At 43.8% G+C, this 24700-nt stretch overlaps 1 protein-coding gene across 7 annotated transcripts in view; it reads right to left on the bottom strand.

The window, feature by feature from the left end:
- Window positions 1-17854, bottom strand: part of PAQR3 (progestin and adipoQ receptor family member 3) — a 44549-nt gene extending 26695 nt beyond the window's left edge. For 2 of the 7 annotated variants that reach the window (XR_004541107.1, XM_033963593.1), the window contains exons 1-3: window positions 17373-17499; window positions 15676-15894; window positions 13922-14084 (exon numbers count right to left, since the gene is read on the bottom strand). Coding sequence is in view for 6 of the 7 variants with exons in the window: in XM_033963593.1 (XP_033819484.1) it covers window positions 13922-14084; window positions 15676-15894; window positions 17373-17467 (477 nt within the window). In the remaining variant the exon portion in view is untranslated. The other 5 variants (XM_033963636.1, XM_033963626.1, XM_033963645.1 and 2 more) reach the window with 5 other exon arrangements.
- Window positions 17855-24700: the final 6846 nt, after the last annotated feature.

Here is a 24700-nt window from a genome sequence, read left to right as displayed (position 1 = left end):
ATTAAGAGTGACAGTCACCAATATGCCATGCCCCACATCTAGGTCTTGAGTTCCTTGACTTTGGAAAGCCTTTATTTCTTTATTTGTATTTAGCTTACATTGTTATGGTAAGTATTTGAATGGGAAAGCACAGGATACTATTTTTCATTGTTCAAAAGCAATTAATTCCCTAACACAGAGGTTTTCCTGCTCAAGCAAATTTCAATTCTGTAGTTTACTCTGGCTTACACCTGGAGAGTACAACTTTATGAAGCAAAATACAGAATACTTTGTGATATTGAAGCTATAACATTTTGGAAATCGGGATCAAGAATATTAACAATGAAATGTCCTTCTCAAACCAATAGTTCAGCATATTAAGCACTTTTAAGAGAGAATCCTCGCATAAGGTTTTCGTATTGCACATCTCGTTCAATATCACCATGCACCATCATTTAAGGAAGGTCATTTGCAACAAAATGCTTGGGCAACCATACTCACACCTTCATGAGTAACAGTATACTACTACTATTTATTATTTCTATAGTGCTACCAGCTGCACTCAGCACTGTACATTAAACATGCAAGAGATGGTCCCTGCTAAAAAGAGCTTACAATCTAAGTATAAAGTATATCCCATCCCAGTATGTAAATGGTTTTGTACTAAGTCATGTTTGTTTTAATATTAATTCCCCCATTTATTTTAATATACAACGCTTTGAATTCTATGTTTAGCATTCAATCAATTTTTTAATAAACTATGAACTATGTATAAAGCAAAACATCTTAATCACCAGGGCTTCTCCACTCCCTGGCAATAAATACAAAAGGGAGTCACCTGGAGCCTTCAACATTCTGATTGTTCTTACGACTTATAACAACAGAGGACATCAACACGCATTAAAGAAAAATTCTCCTCCAGCAGAGGAGCTCCTGGGTAATTCATGCTTTTGCTTACAAAGACAGACCCCTTAATTTCTGGTTTTATCCAGAAAGTGTAAAAACTAGTTTCAGATTCCACAAAAACGGGTCCTGTTCCTGGGCAGACACTTTCATATGATGTAGACAACAACACAGCTGCATCCATCATATTAAAACCACTGTCTTCCATTTTTCCAGGCAGCCATTTTAATTTTCTCCTTGTCTTGACACCAATGGCTAACTCTGCACCAGTGCTCAAGGATTCATAATACCTGATATAAGGCAAAGAACCTTGAGTGTTTAGCTCGAACAATTTAGGAATCCATCTTTATCCCAGGACAAGCAGGCCGATATTCTCACGAATGGGTGACGTCACCACGGAGCCCTCGGAATGGACCACTCTAAGAACTTATAAAGTTCTTGATGCCCGCACCACGCATGCGCAAGTACCTTTTCCGCCTGACGGAGGTGTGCGGTCCATCAGTTATTTCATTTCCGCGGAGCTAGTCAGTTGCTCTTTTTTGACTTGCGTCTTTTTCACTGCTTTCTCGCTCGCGCGGTACTTCTTTTTTCTTAATTTTTCTTAGGATTTAATCCTTATTTCTTTTTCTTTTATTTAAAGTAAAAATATATATATATATTTTACTTTTACGTACATGGCCTGGCAGGGCCTCTTTTCAGCCTCGAGCCTCGACCTTCGACTTGGCTGAGGCCATTTTCCCTTCGATGTCACGACCATCTACGGGGTTTAAGAAGTGCGGACGGTGTAATCATCCGATTTCCTTCACGGACCCGCATCGCTGGTGCCTTCAGTGCCTTGGGCCAGACCATAAGGCTGAATTCTGTTTTCGTTGTTCTTCTCTTCAGAAAAGGACACTTCGAAACTGACAGATCCAGCAGCAATTATTATTCGGGCCTGCTATAGGAGACTTGGCATCGGTACCGACATCTGAGTCTACGCCGAAGTTGACTTCGCACCATTCGACATTGCAGGAATCTCCCATGGGGTCTGTGAGTAAGCCGGTTAAGAAGCCTTCTTCCCTTTCAGATCCTCAGGTCATTACTGCAGTGAGTCAAGTCCTGCCGACCTCGAGGCGTGCTAAAAAACGCTCGGCTCTGATAGAGACGAGTGCCTCGTCATCGGCCTCCTCATCTCCGGAGCGCAGAGCAGCACCTAAGGTACCGAGGAAAAAGCAAGCGGTACTGGTGCAGTCTCTGGAGCACACAATTGCTGAGGTGGTTAAAGAACAATTGCGAGAGCAGTTACGAGAGCAATTACAACTATTGCTCCCGATCATGGCGACATTGACTCGTCCGGTGTCGGCTCGGTCTGAGCACATGGTCTCGGCATCGACTTTGGCGGCATCGACCAGGTCTGAGCCATCGATGCGGACATCCATCTTGACACCGACACCGACTAAGAAAGTGTCATTGGTGCCGACAGTTTTGTCTTCCGGTGCGATGTCGGATTCGGCTCGACATCGTTCTTCATTGACATCGCCTGAGACGATGTTGGTCAAATCAGGCAAGTCTCTTCGGAAGACTAAGCATGTCGAGCCTTCGACACCCATTTCCCAGGTTCCACAGACGAAAGACTCGGGATCTTTGGGAAAACTCCGAGGAACCTATTCTTACAGCCGAAGAGGCTTCCTCAGTTGAGGATGGTTCTTCTAGGGAGCCTGTTTCAAAGCCTGAACAGACCTCCTTTTCTAAGTTCTTGAGGGAAATGTCAGAGGTGCTTTCCATCACTCTTGAATCTGATTCTAAAAAAATCTAAGGCATTTTTGGATGCATTAGATTTTGATCAACCTCCTAAGGAGTTTCTTAAGCTCCCTCTTCATGACATTCTTAGGGAGACTTATTATAAAAATTTAGAAACTCCGTTAACTATTCCAGGAGCTTCCCGGAAGCTGGACTCTCTTCCTGGTTTTGATAAGCCACAACTGCCTCATGAGTCTCTCCTTGTTGAGTCTACTCTTAAGAAATCTGCATGTGCCAGTGTTTATGCTTCTGTTCCTCCTGGCAGAGAGGGTAAGACTATGGATCATTTTGGCAAACATTTATTTCAAAATTCTACGCTTGCCAATTGATCTGGAAATTATGCTTTCCATTTCTCATTTTACCTTAAACATTTAATTCAACAAGTGTCTGCTTTCCAGAAATATTTACCTGACCGAAAGCTTTCTCTTTTTCAGCAGCATATTGCTTCCTTGTTACAATTACAAAAGTTCTTGGTTCGCTCTGTTTATGATACCTTTGAGCTTACCTCCAGAGCTACCGCCATGTCTGTTGCCATGAGAAGTTAGCTTGGCTTCGAGTTTCTGAATTGGATGTTAATCATCAGGATCGTATGGCCAATGCTCCTTGTTTGGGCGATGAGCTTTTTGGTGAGTCTTTAGATACTACGACTCAGAAGCTCTCAGCTCATGAAATCAGGTGGGATACTTTAATCAAGAACAAGAAAAAGCCTCCACCTACTCGTCCTTTCAGGCCACAATCTACATATCAACGTAGGTTTGCTGCTAGACCCCTACAACAACCTCAGTCTCATCCTCGGAGACCACGCCAACCTCAACAATAGCAGCCTCGTAAACATCAGCAGAAACAAACGGCTACACAACCTAAATCTCAGCAGCCCTTTTGACCTGTTTCTTCGGAGCATAGCCAATCTTCACATTTCTCATCCATTGCCTCAGCCCATAGGGGGTCGTCTTCAGTGGTTCATCAACCGTTGGGAACTCATTACTTCGGACCATTGGGTTCTCACCATCGTTCGTCAGGGTTACACTCTTCATTTCCAGACTCTTTCTCCAGACTGCCCTCCAAAAGAGTCTGCTTTGGATCCTGCACAGTCCTCCGTTCTTCTTCAAGAAGTACAATCTCTTCTTCAGCTAAATGTCATCGAAGAAGTTCCTCTCGACCAGTAGGGGAAGGGGTTTTATTCCCGTTACTTCTTGGTTCCCAAGAAGACAGGAGGACTCAGACCCATTTTGGATCTCAGAGCTCTCAACAACTTCTTGGTCAGAGAAAAATTCAGGATGTTGTCACTAGCTCTCCTGTATCCTCATCTCAATCTCCCTAGACCTCAAAGAAGCCTACACGCATATACCCATGCATCCGGCCTCTCGGAAGTATCTTCGGTTTCAAATTCATCTTCAACATTACCAGTACAAGGTTCTTCCCTTCGGGTTGGCATCTTCTCCCCGAGTATTCACAAAATGCCTCATTGTGGTGGCGGCTTGTCTACGGTTATACGGTCTCCAGGTCTTTCCCTACCTGGACGACTGGTTAATCAAGGAGATTTCCTCTCAGAGAGTGGCTCATGCAAAATCTCAAACCATCTCTCTTCTTCAGCTTCTAGGATTCAAAGTCAATTTTCCCAAATCAAATCTCATTCCAACACAGCGTCTCCAATTCATTGGAGCAATTCTGGACACTACTCTGATGAGGGCGTTCCTTCCACCAAATCGACTTCAGACTCTCATCTGTCTCTGTCAGCAATTGCTTCCTCTTCAGATCATCTCTGCTAGACACATGATGGTTCTTCTGGGTCATATGGCTTCCACGGTCCAGGTCACACCTTTGGTAAGACTTCATCTGCGTACTCCTCAATGGACTCTAGTGTCCCAGTGGATCGTCTCTCGAAGCACATATCCGTCACATCATCTCTTCTGCAGTCTCTGCGTTGGTGGATGACCTCCTCCAATCTTTCCAGAGGTCTCCTTTTTCATTTGCCGCTTCATCACAAGATCATCACTACAGACGCATCCCCTTATGCCTGGGGGGCGCATATGGACAATCTACAAACTCAGGGTTTTTGGACTGTCAACGAGCAAAAATTTCACATCAATTTTCTGGAACTCAGGGCGATGTTTTATGCCCTCAAGGCGTTTCAACATCTTCTCCTTCAAGTCCTTCTTTGCACAGACAATCAAGTAGCAATGTATTACATCAACAAACAGGGAGGCACGGGTTCTTTCCTGTTGTGTCAGGAGGCTCAAAAGATTTGGTCCTGGGCGGCAGCTCGTCATCTGTTCCTGAAAGCAGTATACATTCAAGGCGAGAATAATTCTCTAGCAGACAATCTCAACAGAATTCTTCAACCTCACGAATGGACTCTCGACGTTCTCACTCTCTAATCAGTATTTGCTCAATGGGGCACAACGCAGGTGGACTTGTTTGCAGCTCCTCACAATCATCAGCTGCCCCAGTTTTGCTCCAGACTTTACTCTCCTCTCCATCTGGTGGCAGATGCATTTCTACTGGATTGGTCGGGTCAGTTTCTATATGCCTTCCCTCCACTTCCTCTCATATTGAGAACTCTGTTCAAACTCAAAAGGGAATCAGCTACCATGATTCTCATTGCTCCATGGTGGCCCAGACAACATTGGTTTTCCCTCCTCCTACAACTCAGTTCCAGGGAACCCATACTACTTCCAGTGTTTCCTACTCTGCTTACTCAGAATCAGCAATCCCTTCTACATCCCAACCTTCAATCTCTACACCTGACAGCTTGGTTTCTCTCGGGCTAACTTCTACTCGATTACTCCTCTCAGCCTGTTTGTCAAATTATTGATGCTTCCAGGAAACCGGCAATGTTATCAACAAAAGTGGACTCGGTTTTCTTCCTGGTGTTTGCTTCATCATCATGATCCAACTTCCTTGGCAATGGAATCAGTGCTGGATTATCTCCTTTCTCTGTTGGACTCTGGTCTTAAGTCTACATCTATTAAGAGTCCATCTCAGTGCTATTACTGCTTTTCATGAGCCAGTGCAGGGCAAACCTCTTACTGCTCATCCTCTGGTATCCAGATTCATGAAGGGCCTTTTCAATGTGAAACCACCTCTCAGGCCTCCATCTGTAGTCTGGGACCTTAATGTGTTCTTTCCAGTTTGATGAAGCCTCCGTTTGAACCAATGGACATGGCTCCTCTCAAGTTTCTTACCTGGAAAGTGGTTTTTCTTATTGCTGTCACCTCTGCCAGGAGGGTCAGTGAGTTGCATGCACTAGTTGTGGATCCACCTTTTACAGTTTTTCATCACGATAAGGTGGTTCTCCGTACTCATCCAAAGTTTCTACCTAAAGTTGTCTCTGAATTTCACCTCAATCAATCTATTATTCTTCCTGTGTTTTATCCAAAACCTCATTCTCACCCTGGGGAACAAGCTTTACATACTTTAGACTGTAAACGTGCTTTGGCTTATTACCTGGATCGTACAAAGCCACACAGAACCTCTCCCCAACTTTTTCTCTCATTTGATCCAAATAAGTTGGGACAGCCTATTTCCAAGAGAACGATTTCCAATTGGCTTGCCGCTTGCATTTTGTTTTGCTATGCTCAGACCGGACTGACACTGGAGAGCTGTGTCACAGCCCATAAAATTTGAGCTATGGCAGCTTCTGTTGCTTTCCTCAGGTCTACTCCTATTGAGGAGATCTGCAAGGCTGCCACCTGGTCCTCAGTTCATACCTTCACTTCTCACTACTGTCTGAAGTCTTTCTCCAGGCGGGATGGGCACTTCGGCCAATCTGTGTTACAAAATTTATTTTCTTAATGGCCAACTTTCCCACCATCCCATTCTGTTAGCTTGGAGGTCACCCATTCGTGAGAATATTGGCCTGCTTGTCCTGGGATAAAGCACAGTTACTTACCGTAACAGGTGTTATCCAGGGACAGCAAGGCAGATATTCTCACAACCCTCCCACCTCCCCGGATTGGCTTCTTAGCTGGCTTATCTTAACTGACGGACCACGCGCCTCCGTCGGGCAGGAAGTCACTCGCGCATGCGCGGTGTGGGCATCAAGAACTTTATAAGTTCTTAAGAGTGGTCCGTACCGAGGGCTCCGTGGTGACGTCACATTCGTGAGAATATCTGCCTGCTGTCCCTGGATAACACCTGTTACGATAAGTAACTATGCTTTCCATGAAGGTCATGACTTTTTCCCCATCCATCCGAGGGTCATCAAAGAACTAAAAGGGACCATAGCTGAACTGCTTCAACTAATAAGCCAATCTGTCGATCAAATCGGGAAAGATTCTGGAAGACTGGAAGGTGGCGAATGTTACGCCGATCTTCAAGAAAGGTTCGAGGGGAGATCCGGGAAACTACAGACCTATGAGTCTGACCTCGGTACCGGGAAAGATGGTAGAGTCACTGATGAAGGACAGCATCATTGATCATCTTGAAGGTCACGGGCTGATGAGGACCAGTCAGCACGGTTTTAGCAAAGGCAGATCATAGAAACATAGAAGATGACGGCAGATAAGATCGTGTTTGACGAACTTGCTGCACTTCTTTGAGGGAGTAAACAGACAGATAGACAAGGGCAATCCGGTCGACATTGTATATCTGGATTTTCAGAAGGCGTTCGACAAGGTTCCGCATAAATGACTACTTCGGAAAATTGTGAGCCATGGAATCAAGGGTGAAATATTCATGTGAATTAAAAACTGGCTGGAGCATAGGAAACAGAGAGTGGGGGGTAAATGGACAATACTCGGACTGGAAGAGAGTCACCAGTGGGGTGCTGCAGGGCTCAGTGCTTGGACCCATGCTCTTTAACATCTTTATAAACGATCTGGACATAGGTATGACAAGCAAGGGGGGATTGCGAAGATCTACAAAGTGACATAACCAGGCTCGAGGAATGGGCATCGACATGGCAGATGAGGTTCAACGTGGATAAGTGTAAAGTGATGCATGTCGGTAATACAGGATGTCCAGGGCGGTACTTGGAGAGACCTCCCAGGAAAGGGACTTGGGAGTTCTGATCGACAAATCGATGAAGCCATCCATGCAATGTGCGGCGGTGGCAAAAAGGACAAACAGAATGCTAGGAATGATAAAGAAGGGGATCACGAACAGATCAGAGAAGGTTATCATGCCGCTGTACCGGGCCAGGGTGCACCTTCACCTGGAGCACGCAATGTGCGGCGGTGGCAAAAAGGACAAACAGAATGCTAGGAATGATAAAGAAGGGGATCACGAACAGATCAGAGAAGGTTATCATGCCGCTGTACCGGGCCATGGTGCACCTTCACCTGGAGTACTGCGTCCAGCACTGGTTGCCGTACATGAAGAAGGACACGGTACTACTTGAAAGGGTCCAGAGAAGAGCGACTAAGATGGTTAAGGGGTTGGAGGAGCTGCCGTACAGCGAAAGATTAGAGAAACTGGGCCTCTTCTCCCTCAAACAGAAGAGATTGAGAGGGGACCTGATTGAAACATTCAAGGTACTGAAGAGGATAGACTTAGTATATAAGGACAGGTTGTTCACCCTCTCCAAGGTAGGGAGAACGAGAGGGCACTCTCTAAAGTGGAAAGGGGATAGATTCTGTATAAACGTAAGGAAGTTCTTCTTCACCCAGAGAGTGGTAGAAAGCTGGAACACTCTTCCGGAGGCTGTTATAGGGGAAAACGCCCTCCAGGGTTTCAAGACAAAGTTAGACAAGTTCCTGCTGAACAAGAACATGTGCTGGTAGGGCTAGTCTTGGTTAGGGTGCTGGTCTTTGACCAGAGGGCTGCTGTGTGAGCGGACTGCTGGGCATGATGGACCACTGGTCTGACCCAGCAACAGCAATTCTTATGTTCTTATGTATTTGAGCAATGCAATTAATCTCCCACTATCTTTATGTTTAAGTTTATTTGCAAATTTGCTATACCACTCTTCTAAAGGATAAATCAAGTCTAGATCACATCATGAAAAAGAGCACATTTCCAGTCATACAGCACTGCCAGAGAAAACATCTTTTTTTTTTTTTTTTTTTTTTAAATCTTGGCAGCAAAATATTATACTATACTAAACAGGTCTTCTACCCCACAATGTTTCATCAAGGACTCAATGCTAACAAAAGACTTTATACAGTGACTAACAGTAGGAACAGTTAATGGGGCAATAGAAATCAGTAGAGACAGATACACTGGCCAGAGTCAGCTTCTCTTATAAGTATAAGAAGAGATAGTGTCTTCTGGAAGCAGAATAAGGAATCTGTCTTAGAGATGTTGGGAGTTTATTCCAAATGTACGGAGCTTGGAATCTGAAAGTGAACTTTAACAGCTTCTTCCGACAGACTTGTTGCAGAGATGGGAAGGGAATCTTGAACAGTTACATTGTTCTTGAGCTGAAGAAGGAGGGCGTAACCTTTATATTCATGGTGAGTGAAGAGATGGGTCATCATTTGCTTCAGCTGCATTATCTTTTAGACATTTCCTGTACCCAGAAAGTTGAAAGTCAAACCACACCTTCAAAAGACTGCCAACTTTAAAAACATCATAAGTTAAAGCAGAGCCCCACAAAGCTCAGGTGCCAAGTTGTCACGGTACCTAGAAACTCCTTATGGATCCTGGGATTTTCATGTCCTGGTTTTTTTTTCTCTGCTGCTGCTAGTAATACAGGAGTTTTAGTTCTCTTCAAATCTGAGTCACATGAGACAGAAACTCCCACACTGGTTCCAGAATTTCAAGCCTCACAAGATCAGCATGAGAATGCAAATAAAGTTCCTCTACAGCAGATCAAGATGAGGTTTGAGTAAAAGAGTTGGCCTAGTGGAAGTCTTGGGTGTGATTGGCTAGTTAAATAGGAAAGGGCATGTAGCTGGCCAAATTGGGTTGGGAGCGGCTGACTGTCTTCCTGAAGTGAAAAATGACTGGGTGTGGAAGTGACTTGCAGCAATGCTTTAAGTGCCTAGATTTACTAAGTTTTCTTTTCCCTTGTACACAGAATGGGTAATATGTAGAAATAAAACAAATGCATAAATGGAAAAAAATACCACTTTTTATTATTAGACTAACTTACCCCCCACCCCTTTTTACAAAACCATAGCACTGGCGTTGGAGCTGTTACCGCCGTGGCTGGCGCTAAAATCCGTGCTACGGTTTGTAAAAGAGGGGGGGATTAATGTAGTTTATGATTAGCTTTCGAAGGTAACCCCTTCTTTCTCAGATCAGAAATAAGCAAATGTTGGCAAAATCAGTATATATAAGGGAAACAGTGGTAATTGTAGACAAAGAGTTCAGTGGTAGTTGGAGACAAAGAGGCGACAGAGCAGTTTGAACATCTTTGTTGTAGAAAGAAAGCAAAGGTCCTTGTTGAGTCCTGCCCTGTGGGAATCAAAATATTTTATCATTTTGATTTCAAAAGTCTTACGTTCTTGGATTGTCTTAATTTTTCCTTTTAGTATTCTCACCATAAAATCATTGGGGCAGTGGTCAGTTTTTCCAAAGTGCTGTCCAACAGATGTAACATCCTGGTTCACATTATAATTTTTAATATGGTATGTGTGTAAGTTGAGCCTAGTCTTTAGCATCTGACCTGTTACACCAATGTAGCACCCTTCTTTGCATTTTTAGCATTCAATGATATATACCACATTAGAAAATGAGCATGTGAAGGATCCCTTTACGTTGAATATTTTTTTCCATAAGTGACCATGGGATTCTTTGAGATATGCTCGCACAGTTTGCAGCTTGCCATACCGCAAGGATGTGTACCATTCTCTTCTTTGTGGGTTTGTGTAGGGAGTTTGCTTCTTACCAGTTTTTGTTTCAGATTAGGTGGCTGACAGAAGGCCAGCACAGGTAGAGCTGGGACTATTTCTTTTAGCAATTCATCTTCTTGAAGCAGTGGTTGTAGATCTCTTATAATTTTTCTTTGTTTTTCCAGCTCTAGATTGTATGTCACTACCAAGGAGGTCCTTTCTGTTGCTTTCATGTCCTTGTAGTGCAATCGTTTTTCTCTGGGTGCTTTAAGGGATGACGCAATATTCTTGAAGATTATTTTATGGTTGCATCCTTTTTGTTTGAAAGATTCAGTCAGGGTTTATCTCTGTCTCTTGGGTCAGGGCAGATACAGTGATATTGTGTGGCTTAGCTATGTATAATGGATCTTTTTATATGCGAGGGGTAGAAGCTGGCGTTGTGGAGGTAGCTGCACCTGTCTGTAGGTTTCTTGTATATAGAGGTTTGAATGTAACCATTATTGATAGAGACTGTGGTGTCAATTTTGAATTTGATTGTAGAGCGTGATGTATTGAAAGAGTTGTAAAATTGTTTGAGTCTCTTCTACCTCAGTCCAAATCACAAAAATGTCATCAATATACCGGTAGTATTTCAGGTGTTTTGTCTGAAATGTATTTAGAAATGTCTCCTCTAGTTCTGCCATGAAGAGGTTTGCATATTGTGGTGCCATCCTGGTGTCCATGATTTGCAGACAGATGTCATCGTTAAAGTAGAAAATAGTTGAGAGTTAGAAGGAATTTGATCAATACTGTAATAGCTTCTGGAGAGTGTTGGTAGTACAGTGTATATCAGTGGTCTCAAACATGCGGCCCACCAGGTACTATTTTGAGGCCCTCAGTATGTTTATCATAATCACAAAAGTAAAATAAAACAGTTTCTTGATCATATGTCTCTTTAGCTATAAATTACAATATTATTATTAAGACTTAGCCAAAAGGAAAGGTTTATAAACTATAAAGAGTTTTACCTCATTCAAAATTGTCATTTCTTTAATAAGACATTAACTATTTTTTCTGAGGCCCTCCAAGTAACTACAAATCCAAAATGTGGCCCTGGAAAGGGTTTGAGTTTGAGACTAGAGAGTTACGCGGGGACAGAAATCCCACCCGTCCCCACCCGTCCCCGCCAAAGTCCCACCCGTCCCCACCCGTCCCCGTGAGGAATCCCACCCGTCCCCACCCGTCCCCGTGAGGAATCCCTCCGTCCCCACCCGTCCCCGCGAGGAATCCCCTCCGTCCCCACCCGTCCCCGCGAGGAATCCCCTCCGTCCCCGCCCGTCCATATAAACTTCAGAAATAGTTATTTCATTTAATTATGCTACTGAATTAAAGGCTCTGGTAGAAACCATTTACAAATAAGCAAAAAGACTTTATTAATTTGAAAATATTAATTGGGAAGAATACATACTTTGCAAATGGGTTTCTACCAGAGCCTCTAATGTTTATAAATTTTTATCAACACAACTAATATACTACTTTATCCTGAAGCAAAATAAAAAAAAAGAAATATAATTCTTTTCCTACCTTTGTTGCCTGGTTTCTGCTTTCCTCATGTTCTCATTCAATTCCTTCCATCCACTGTCTCTCTTCCTTCTGCATCTTCCATTTGCTCTGTTACTGTGCCTCTCCCTTTCTTCCCCCTTCCAAATTGGTCTGGCACCCATCTTCTTCTCTCCGCTCCCCCCATAGTCTTCTTCCCTGCCAGCGTCTTCTCCCTACTCTCTCTTCCCCATTTCCTTTCAGCATCCTTCTCCCCCCCATCTTCCCCATGTCCTGTCAGCGTCCTTCTCCCCCCTCTGTCTTCCACATGTGCTTTCAGTGTCCTTCTCCACCCCCCCCCGTCTTCCCCATGTCCTTTCAGCGTCCTTCTCCACCCCTTTGTCTTCCCCATGTGCTTTCAGCATCCTTCTCCCCCCTCTGTCTTCCACAAGTGCTTTCAGAGTCCTTTCCCCCCCACCCTTCCCATGGCCTTTCAGCGTCCTTCTCCTCCCCTTTATCTTCCCCATGTCCTTTCAGCGTCCTTCTCCACCCCTTTGTCTTCCCCATGTGCTTTCAGCATCCTTCTCCCCCCTCTGTCTTCCACAAGTGCTTTCAGAGTCCTTCCCCCCCCCCGCCCTTCCCATGGCCTTTCAGCGTCCTTCTCCACCCCTTTGTATTCCCCCATGTGCTTTCAGCGTCCTTCTCCCTCCTCTGTCTTCAAGTGCTTTCAGCGTCCTTCTCCCCCCCTCCTTCTCTACCGCCCCGGGTGCAGCACAGCCGGCCAGGTCCCCTTACTTTTGTGGCACTTCCCCGACCGACTGACAACAGCCCCGGTCCGACAAACCTCCCTGCCCTTAACTGCGAATCTAAATTACCTTATTACAGCTGCTGTAAGAAGATAATTTAGATTCGCGGCTACAGGGCAGGGAGGATTGTCGGACCGGGGCTGTTGTCGGTCGGTCGGAGAAGTGCCACAAAAGTAAGGGGACCTGGCCGGCTGTGCTGCAACCGGGGCGGGGTGTGGCGGGGCGGACCGCCCCGTCCCTTGGTAGCCACTTGAACCGCGAGGCTACTCTCCTCCTTACCTGCACTGCCTGCAGCACAGAGCCAAACGGAAGTCTTCCCGACTCAGTCGCGCGGCTCTTCTCTCTACCTTCTCTGCTTGCAGCACAGAGCCGAACGGAAGTCTTCCCGACGTCAGCGCTGACGTCGGAGGGAGGGAGGGCTTTAAGCTTTAAGCCCTCCCTCCCCTCCGACGTCAGCGCTGACGTCGGGAAGACTTCCGTTCGGCTCTGTGCTGCAAGCAGAGAAGGTAGAGAGAAGAGCCGCGCGACTGAGTACATCCAGCCCCGCAGGAACCCCGCGACCCTCGGAGGCGTCCCCACGGGATCCCCGCGACCCTAGGGGGCGTCCCCACGGGATCCCCGCGACCCTAGGGGCGTCCCCACGGGATCCCCGTGACCCAAAGGGGGAACCCGCGGGATGCCCGCGGGTCCCGCGGGATTCCCGTCGTCCCCGTTCCCGTGCAGCTCTCTATTTGAGACCACTGGTGTAGATGTTTTTAGGAATTTTTCACATGCAGCAATGCCACCTGTATGGGGAATGTTGCTGTATAGCGATTCTACATCTATTGTGACTAGAAGTGTGCCAGGTGGTAGCTCCTCAGTATTATTTAATTTGTTCAGGAAGTCTGTGGTATCCCAAAACAGCCTTAGTAAAGCAGGCCCAAAAGGGCTGTACTAGACATTGAAGGAGCTTACTGTCCCTTATTCAGCTTGCTTTTTAACTTCAGTGGAGATAATATGGTAGGGGGAGAAAAAAGGGTTAGGGTTATAGATCCTACTGGCTCCTAAGTTTTGGGGCTAGGTCCTAAATTCAAAGAAAATGTATTCAGAGTTAAAGTGATTTTCTATCCATTTCGATGATAATTTCACAAGAAATGTTTTGCTCAGTCATTATCCTGCCTCTGTCCTTCTAGGCTTTATTTTTCTTTCACAAGTTAAAAAGAAAGGAATATTTTTTACCTGAAAGCAGAACAAATAGATAGAGCAGATAACAAAATCTTCCCTAGAGGCACTTGCTGAGGGCAACACAGCTGTCATGTCATAAATGCCCAAGCTGAAGAAAAGGAGGAAACCCAGCAGGTGACTCCAGATGTTCACGGTCTCATTGGACAAGATAAAAAGGCTACAACATGAAACATGGAGAGAACACAACACACATCAAATGGTTTGAATACAAAACTCTATTTCTACATTCTACTTTTAACCAAACAATACACTTCATCTGTACCAGCAAATTTCTTTTCTTTTTCTTTTTGTTCAACTGCTGACAAAGCTCAGGGACAAAGGTTTTGTGGTCGATATTCTACATAGATCTGCTAATGTATCACGTCAACAAATCCACCACCTAAGCAGGCAAAAAAGGGATAACCACCCAAATTAAGAACATAAGCATAGCCTTATTGGGTCAGCCTAAGAGTCCATCTAGCCCAGTAGCCCATTTTCACGGTCATTAGCACCTTGCAAAAACCCAATAGTAGCAACATTCCATGCTACAGATCCAGAGAAAGCAGTGGCTTCCCCCATGTCTGCCAACATCCCAGGTCAAAAAACTGAAGTGGAACCTAGGAGGCAAAAAGCCATTTGGTATTTGGATTGTGGCATTTATGTTCTTGGCAGGATTTTTTTAATTACAGGCAGATGAAATGTAAAGTTTTTTAGATTTCTATCTTTATTACATGAAAATATCAATGTGGCCCTCTAGTGAAAAAAAATCCTCCTCCAGAAATTACTTTTGCAATCAGATTTGATTTAATAATTTAAGGATCCTTGTACTAGGGCCCCCTTTTATCAAGCTGCGTTAGGGTTTTTATCACCGGCCTCTGTGGTAAAAGCTCCGACGCTCACAGGAATTTTATGAGCTTGGTAAAAAGTGGCTTTAGCATGCCCTTCCTTACATGAGCTTTTCCCATGCTAATGTAGTAAAATGACCAATTAATGGCCATGTCCTAATGTCACCATTAGCATGTGGCCATTAAAAAAATACCACTTACTAACACCTATTTTATGGGCAGTAACCCTGTGCGAATCAGTGCATGGTAATATATTGCTGATTAGCACAGAAATGCCCACTATCTGTTACCACTATCATACCCCCCTCAGTGTCCAAAAATAAAAAATAATTTTTAGTGCATGCCAATTTAACATTTACTGCAGGATGCCATTTTAAGCCGAGATAAGCACATGCTAGCGTTTACTGCATCTTATTATTTATTAAGATTTACCATCTTTATTTTTCACATTTATAACCAGCCTATAATTAATCTCATGAAGAGATTCACCCAAAGCGGTTTACAATACATTGATAGTAATCAGATATTCAAGTATTTTCCCTCTCTGTCCTAGCAGGCTCACAATCTAACTTAATAAACGATCCCTTTAATATACTGCTTAGCATACCATTTTAAGCAGTTTACAACAAAAAATATAAAACCATATAACATTCAATTATCATTGACAAAGAGTTTTAAAAGAAGGGATAGGAGCCTGCCAATAGGCAATCTGAAATATCAACAGAAATTAAGTTCCTGTAATAGCAAAAGGTACTTCAATAGGGCTATATATAAGGAGGAAAAATTATGACTGAGAACACCAATTTTAAACCAAATGAACTGTGGAGGGAGGCAAATAAGAAGTCTGTAAGAAAAGATTTGTGTACTATATTCTTTCAGGTAAGATGTTTTTACAGAGTAGCTGTTTCTATATGTTTACATTACCTTTTCAAACATAGCCTGGAAGGGAGATAAGCTCTATAGCCATCTGTAATGTAAGGATTGTCCTTCAGGAAAAGAGGAATTTGTTCATAGGTATACAGGCGGATTCCCCGTGGAACCAGCACAGGCCAGTATTGATAGCTACCCAATTCAATGTAGTGAGCATTCTTCAGTAGTTTCTGATGCATGATCCAAGATGAGCAGTCAACAGCTAAGGAAAAGCTGAGCCACAAAAACAAAACACAAAACCTGATCAGTACTAAAGGAGTGAAGTATCCAGAAACAAACTAAGGGCCTGATTCCCTAACAGAATGGGGAGAAAAACATTAGTAAATTGGGCTCTATGTAAATGTGGGTAGAGAGATGAGAAATCACATAAAACAATAGCCTTGCAATTATCACTGTCATAAAGTTGCTAAGGACCCTTAAATAAAAAATCAAACAAAAATCCCACAAGAGAAACATAAGATGGGGGAAGGGGGTATTTTACCACATGAGCCATCTTTTTATAAAGTTGTCACCCATTTTACAAGTTCAGTTGCTATATAAAAATAATAATACTTTAATAGTTTAGATTTTTAGCTCACCTTTCCAAATAATTTTCTAAGCTGCTTAGAGCAGTAGTTCCCAACCCTGTCCTCGAGGACCACCAGGCTAAGCGGGTTTTCAGGATAGCACTAATGAATATGCATGAGAGAGATTTGCATATAATGGAGGTGACAGGCATGCAAATCTGCCTCATGCATATTCATTAGGGCTATCCCAAAAACCCGACTGGCCTGGTGGTCCTCCAGGACAGGGTTGGGGACCACTGGCTTAGAGCATTTATTAGTATGTATTCAGGTGAAAAAGCCTGCTACAACTACTACCCCTGGCCCTAATGATCTTCCAAACCAAATACAGTACACTTCTCCCTCCGTATTCACTGTGATAGGGGATTAACAGAACTGTGAATAACTTTTTCATATGCTATTCGCTGTTTTCTATTAAAAACCATCGTGAATATGGCGAAACCGCAAATAACACAGTGAAGAAATTGCTGGGACTCAGCAATTTTCTCTGTAAACGCTTGGAATCAGCAATTTCTCTATGCAAGCTGTCATAATTTGGGGGGAGGAGCCAGCATTCTAAAAACCATGAACAATCAAAACAGCAAATGCTGAAATCGCAAATACGGAAGGAGAAGTGTAGGCATGTGGGATCTCTTAGAGAGAGGAAGAGATAATGGTTACTGCGGATGGGCAGATTGGATGGGCCATTTGGCCTTTATCTGCCATCATGTTTCTAGTTAATTGAAATAACATGAAATAAGGTGATTAGCCCAAGGCCACAGGAAAGGTAAGTGAAAAAGCAAAAAGCTGAGCCCAATCATAGGCTGTGAAATACAGCAGGCCACCAGGGACATGGCCCAACCAATTTATCACCCCGCATAGCATCAGCAACTAGGACGCTGGGAGAGAATAGAGAGACTGGTTGGTTTGTTTATCCCACACTAGGGTTATTACCACATGGCTGCAGAAAAAAAGAGGACGGATTGAGACATCCGGGTTTTACTTCCTGAGCTAGACCCACTAAGCCCCTCCCCCTGATGCAACCTGGCCATGATTCACCTGGATAGCGAGTTCGGATTCTTCCCTTTATCAGGCAACCTTTATTCCATCTGCAAGGTCAAGGCGCTCAGAGATACCACCAAGTCATACCTGTTAGACACGTGACACAAGCATTTGACCAGTCTCAGCAGCTCCCTCCCCGCCCGAGTCCGGCATCTCTCAGGTCGAGCGGGGCATCCCTGCATCCATCCCGCCCACCGTTTCCTCCCCTTTTCCCTGTCCCACCTTCACATTTGGTCGCTGTGTCACCGGCAGCGGTGGCGATTCCTACGGGCTCCCTCCCTCCCGCCACCAGTCCCGAATCCCAGAGCCTACCCTCTGCCGCGTCCCGCCCCGCCGGAAACAGGAAGTTGCGTCACAAGGAAGCGGGGCGCGGCAGAGAGCAAGCGCCGGGACCGTAGGAATCACGGCCGCGGCCGGCGACACGCTAACAAGGGTGATGGTAGAACTGGGCGTGAAAATGAGGGAGAGCTGCGGAGCCGGGGCTGTTAAGCGGCTGCTTCCTACCGCCCTCGATGATGTCGGGACCGGTTTCGACTTGGCTGGTGTCCCGCCGTTGAGGTTGTCCGGAAGTTGCCTGCATTGGGAAAAGGCAGCTCGAAAGCGAGAGCTCCCCTGCCGAGCGCGTGTCCATTGAAGGGCAGCACGAGCCTGCAAAGAGCGTCTCCGAGGCTCGTGTGATTGCACCCAAGTTCACGCGCGCATGTAATCTACCTCCCCACAACCTACCGCTGTTGCGTTCCATGGCCTGTAGCTTTATTGTACAGTTTTTGTGATTTTGGAAAGGACTGTCCCCTTGTATCCACTCTGAATATAATTTCTTAAAGCATTTTCTGCGTGCAAGGCATGTTGTACATGGGAAAATAGCGCTTCTAAAATAGCGTGGATGTATATGCCTGTGTGATATTGCATCTGTACTCTTTAAGAGGTTTGCTATTCCTGAGGTCTGCATTTATTCAGTTTTCTATTCCGTTCTCCCCAGGGAGCTCAAAACGGTTAACATGGATTTATTCAGGGACTCAAGCATTTTCCCCTGACTGTCCTGGACTATCTAATGTACCTGGGGTGATTAAGTGACTTGCCCAGGGTCACAAGGAGCAGCATGGGCAACCCACAAACTTAGGTAAACCTGTTGAATATCTCTGTTTTATAAAATATGCACCTGTCCACTTTAGAGTACATGCACATTCTTGCTCCTTCCTGGGATCAGGTATAAATTTGTGTGCGGTTGGGGATAATTGTAGGAACCTGTTATGCCTATAAAATATGAGTGTAGGCTCCTTTTAGAAAGCAGCGGTAGAGATTTCTACCTTGGGCCAATGAGGTACTCAGATGCTCACAGGAAGTCTATGAGCGCGAGCATTCCCCTCACCTGCCCACAGTACAAACCTCCACTATAGTTTTATAAAAGTCAGCATTTATTCTTTCTTCTAAGGGTTTTATTTACTAGATTTTTTTGTTTCTCTTTTTGTGATTAGGGTTAGGCTTTAATTCTTTCTTGACTAATTTGCCTTTTTGTGTTCTTACATTTTCTGTTATTAAGTTCTTTGTAGGCCGTGAAATATCCTTTTTTATTAGACCATTGTATAAACTTCTCAAATTTGTTACTGTCTAAGAACTTTTCAAGCATTATAAATAGAGGCTAAATCTGACCAAAACTGCCACCGAAACTTGCCCGATTTCAGGCAAAACCAAAAACTACAGTTTGGTTATTCGAGTGCAAACCAGCGAGGCCCACTAGGAATTGTCAGAGATTATTCCCAGGAACTGCAAGCCCAGGCTTACAACTCAGAGAGCCATTTTAACAAACATTTCTCAAGACTGGTACATTTACGTTCCCAAGTCAATGCAGATGTAGTTAAATATAATTACTAGATTTTTATGCTTATGCAAACCGTCCATAATTAACAAGAGAAAGTAGCCTTGAGATATTTCCTGTGTAGTTAAAGGACAAGCACCATGTCCAAGGATTCTTTTTTTATTTATTTATCATTTTTAATTAAACATACACTACTGTGCAAGAAATACTGAAATATATACATCAATCAGTTCAATACAAATTGAACAATTTTTAAAAAAGGAAAAATTATTCAAACGTAGCCCACCTATGGAGGAAAAAAAGTTTAAAGAAAACCTCTTGGAAGATATAGGGGAAATTACAAAATAATATCAAAGAAAAAGCAAGCAATAAACATCCTTCCTATTTATCCAATCCACATTATACTGGTTCATTCTGGTCCACAGCAGATACCCCATTTCCTTCCCCCAAAAAACCCCAACTATGCAGGTTAAAAAAAAAACCATATTTGTTTCCTTGATAGGAAACAAAACACTTACAGGAATACCTCGATAGAAAAACCACCCTAAAGAAATCAATTTTAAACGGTATTTCAAAAACTCTTTTCTACGATTTTGTGTTCATCTGGAAATGTCCAGAAATACATACAGTAAAACCTTGGATTGCAAGTAACTTGGTTTGTAAGTGTTTTGCAAAACATTTTATTAAATTTTAACTTGATATACAAGCAATGTCTTCCAGTACAAGTACATACAGTATATACACATCACAACTGAGCCAATAGTTCTTCGCTGACAATGTAAGAATATAGCGACTGTTCTAAAAAAGCAAAGTCTTGCAATACAAGTACGTGTAGTATTTTGTATTAAAGTTTTTGGGTTGTGGAACGAATCGTCTGAGTTTTCTTTATTTCCTATGGGGAAATTCTCTTTGATATACGAGTGCTTTGGATTACAAACATGTTTCTAGAACGAATTATGCTCGCAAACCAAGGTTTTACTGTATATCTTCTCTCCTAAATAGGAGAGAAGATATACACAACCTGATACTTCTATTCCATAAGATTCTAACAGTGCTGATACATCCAACTCTACCTTCCCCCCTTCAGTTGTTTCTTCAGAAATCTTTTTTAGGTAATATATTCTTTGAATTGGGGGTAGATTTGAGTCAGGAACTTTCAAGACTGTTATTAGAAAATTCTTAAAAAGTTCATGAGGGGTGCTAAACTTTGCAATTGGAAAATTTAAGCATTTTTGTTGGTTTTCTAAGTTCTCAATTTTCCTCATTAATATCATTTTATCTGCTGATTGTTTAACAACCAAATTTTTTGTTTTTGTCATTGATTTTTTCAGATTATCAATCTCCGATTTTTGTTGTTGAAAGGAAGTTTCCAATTGAGATATCTTAGTTGAAGTATTTAATGTAATAGGAACAAAGTTAGTACATACCGCATGGAGGTTTACTATTGTGGTCCAGATCGATTCCAGCATCACTGCTTGTGGTCTCAAGAGTGGCTTGAGGGGGGATATCACTGCCAGATTTACTTTGGCTCCTTCCATGGGGAACTTCCCCAGAGCTTCTGCTCTCTCACCACCGCTCGTTTCCACAGGGGAAAAACTCCCTACTTGCACCGGCTCCACTGCGGGAGTCAGCGTCACGATGCTGACATCCGGGTTAGCTGCGCATTCAGGACACTCCTCTCCAGTTCCATTCTGGGAGTCCTCCAAACTAGTCTGTCCCATCACAGCTTCTCCGGGCATTGGGAGAGTATGTGGTTCACACAGGCTCAGTGACAAGTCACTATCCAAGCTATACCCTTCCATTAGCATAGCAGCAGATGCACCCATTGAGGAATGATAGACTGTGAACGCTGTTATTACAGTCCGCCCTGGTGTTTAGGATTCTGGAGCAGTTGGAGGATTGCCCCTCAGCTTACCCTGTCGTTTAGGCATCAGCAAAGGTAATTTCAAGATCACTTAAACAGGAAAAAATCTCCCAACACGACAGGAGCCCTCAACAAGCGTGTTGCTCGGTGGCCATCTTGCTTTTTTCATGCGAGTAGATTCTTACTTAAAATACAGTAAAGGAATTCAGACACTGGATTACACTGTGAGCTTTATACCAGCCTGACGCACAATTTTTTTTAAAAAAGCACATTGCCTCTAGAGGACATGGCAGCCATTTTAAGAGTAAAGCCAGCAGGAGCAACTAGGGATCAACACTCCTAGACTGCCAGGGCTTGTAAGATAGGGGGGCACCTATAGGTGAGTAGGGGGAAAGAAAACTCCTGTTCAGAGGGGAGGGAGACAAACAGGACAAAGCACAAACGGTCAGCTTCCACCGAAACCAAAACCAGGCAGAAAAAGGATTTTGGGCTACTTTTGACTTTGTAAATGAAATTTGGTTAGCCTCTAATTGTAATTAACATTCTAGGTGCCAATTTTTCATCCTTACTCAGAATTCAGTTTTATTTTAATACTGTTTTAGGTCTTTGGGTTGTTTTTAAAAAAAAATTTTGAGAATAAGTTTATCAAGAGGGAAGGTTCTCAGAGTACAAGGCCCATAAGGGAGTCAGATGATTAAGGATTAAAAGGCATGCTTAGGATAGCTAAAATAATGCAGAAAAACTAAACTTCTTTGCATCTTTCTTTTCTGAGGAAGATATTCAAGTCATACCAACATGAACCTTAATTGCTCCAAATCACCACCCTCAATGAAAGTACATCTGGTAAGAGTTCAAAAATGTAAGAGACAAAATTGACAAGCTCATGAGCAACAAAATCACGAGAAATGGATGGCATTCATCTCAGTCCAGAAAGAGCTCTAACATGGAACTGATAACCTGCTGCTACTAGTAAATTCTAAATAACAACAACATTTGAGGATTGGAAGGTGGCAAATGCAAAAGCAATTTATACCCCCCCCCCTTAATTATAGACAATATGGTTCTTCAATGCAAGATTCAGGGACCAATGGGGTTCCTAGAGCCCCTCTGGGGAATTTTCATTGCCTTTTTGTTTTCTGCTACTCTGCCTCTCTATCCAGGCTCAGGACAGAAAGGGAAAAGTTAGAGGGGGGGGGGGGAAGAGCTGCATGATTGAAAGAAACCCTTCAACCTTATTTCATGTTTCAACATCTGAAAAGATAAGTGCCATTTTTTGAATTCCTTTTAGGGGAGACACTAAAAGCTCATAGAGACGTTGACATTGTATTTAAGAGACTTTTCTAATTGTATTGGTGAATTATATGGAAATAATTACATTCCTTATTCTGTACTGGAATATGTTCTACTGAAAGGTCACTTAGTCAGTCACAAAAACCAGGGATGTGAAGAAAGTAACGGATGTGAAGAAAGTAACAGGTATATTCAGCATATGAGGGACTTCTGTGCAGTAAAGTTTTGCCTCAGAAGTGCAGAAAATAGGAAGTTCAGTGGTGTTTATACATTTCCTGCCTTAGACAGCTGAATGCTAGATACAATTTTCCATTTGCTACTTTTGCTACAATTTCTTGCTATACATTGGTCCTAAGCCCGCATTTACTATTGGTTCAGGGGGTAACCTTATAGTCCTAGAGCAGGGGTCTCAAAATCCCTCCTTGAGGGCCGCAATCCAGTCAATGCACATTCATTGGGGAAATCCTGAAAACCCGACTGGATTGCGGCCCTCAAGGAGGGACTTTTCTAAGCCTTGCAGTTTCATTATTACATGTCCAGAAGAGCAAAGTACATATATGGTCATGTTTCAGCACAAACAGGAAGCGGCTAAGGCACATAGTGCAGGCAGATTAATATGTGAGATAAGTCAGATGCTATGAATCAGTCCCCCCTTTCAGGCTAGTCGAAAGGAGGAGAAAATGAGCCTGACAAAATTTAAGAAGGAGGAAGGTCAGGATCAGTTGTAGGAGCAGGGCGGTATTGGGAGAGGGCAAGGGCCAAGGCAGCAGTAAATCGGTTGACAGCTGAATTGACTGTGGTGAGCAGCTTCATGATCACAGGGACTAGGCAGGGCAGGCAGCAAAGGAGCAGAAAGGACAGGATGGCAATTAGTAGGATTGTCTTCATGGCAGAGCCAGAAGGTAACCAGGAGCCGAAGGTGCTAGAGAGCCAGTCAGCAGTGAGGCCATGCCAGGTTTGGACAGGAACATGAGACAGTTTGGTGATGTGATCTACAACTTCCTCGATCACTTTACTATCATCATCAAGTTCAAGGCAGCAGTTGGAGAGGTTGAATTTGCCACAGACACCACCTTCTTCAGCCAGCAAGTAGTCTAGAGCTAGGCGGTTCTGATAGCAGTATGCATTTTAGCATTGGCCTTGCCAATGGTAGACAGGGCACGAGCAGTCTTGTTGGTAATGAGCTCAAGAACAGCCTGCAAGCGAATTATGCGGTTAAGCATGTAGACGGGTCCGATAACCCCAGGAGCCATCTTCGGCCCAAGTATCAAGTCCATAAACAGCGATGATCTGTTCTGCAAGCCAGTTGTCGTCCCATTTACCGATCTATAAGGGTTTGGAGAGTGCAGACCACTTTTTGCAACCCCTAGCGTTGAATACAGGGGCTCCCAGGCTTTCGCCAGCGGTAACAGGAAGAAGCTGGGACGGATCATGTAAAGTACACATATAGCAGTCCAGTTAGCAGGTAAACAAGAGTAAGCAAACAGGCCGCAGAGCCAATATCAACCATCAGGAGCTGGCCATCGGTCTGGGAAGTTCCATTGAAGCTCCAGTTTCTGAAGGGGTTGACCTGGCAGATTGAAAATAGTTGGCAGGCCAGGGATTCCAGGCAACAGTGGAGGTGTTGAAAGACCATAGGTATGAGCACTTGAGGTGTCCAACCTGGACATTGAAGGGGCCCCCAATTCGCTGAAGACAGTGGGGAGCAATAATGGAAGTCCATAAGGCTCAGCATGGGGGTCGTGGGGCGGACGTGAAAGTGAGGTTCTGTGAAGTCAGGTTTAATATGTCCAGCTGCTTTGCCTCCCATGGCCACTGTTCTCCCATACCAGTCCCGCCACAGACAAAACAATTACTAACGTTAAGAGCCTGGCCTATAGCTTCAGTACACTGCACAAATAGATTTCTAGTAATTACAGGAATGTCAATATTCACTTTCATATTTTCATAAAAGTGGGGAAACACAACAGAGTGGTGTAATGGGCTCGAGGGCATGACACAATATGAACATATACAACATTACCTGAGTCTCGCCCTTTATCATCAATATATAATGCCATGCGGCCTCTGGCATTCTGGACTTGGGCATTGGCATTTCAGTTATGTGGGTCAGTGACAGTGAAAACCATGTGATTGGAGTAGCCTGTAGTACTAAACCAAACCTTAGGTTTGTATACCGCGCCATCTCAGCGAACGTAGAGCTCGGCACAGTTTACAGAGTTAGAATAGAAAGGAACTACAATGAGGGGTTATAGGAAAGGAACTAAGAAGATAGAGAGGGACAAGGGTACTAGAGAGCGGGAGGTGTTAGGTTTTTGAAAAGAGCCAAGTTTTCAGGTGTTTGCGGAAGGATTGGAGGGAGCTTGAATTTCTGAGCGGGGATGTGAGGTTGTTCCAGAGTTCTGTGATTCTAAAGGGGAGGGATGTTCCTAGTTTTCCTGCGCT

The sequence above is a fragment of the Geotrypetes seraphini genome, chromosome 1 (genome assembly GCF_902459505.1).
Source record: "Geotrypetes seraphini chromosome 1, aGeoSer1.1, whole genome shotgun sequence".
Taxonomy (NCBI): Eukaryota; Metazoa; Chordata; class Amphibia; order Gymnophiona; family Dermophiidae; genus Geotrypetes; species Geotrypetes seraphini.
This window is presented reverse-complemented; position numbering and strand designations above follow the sequence as displayed.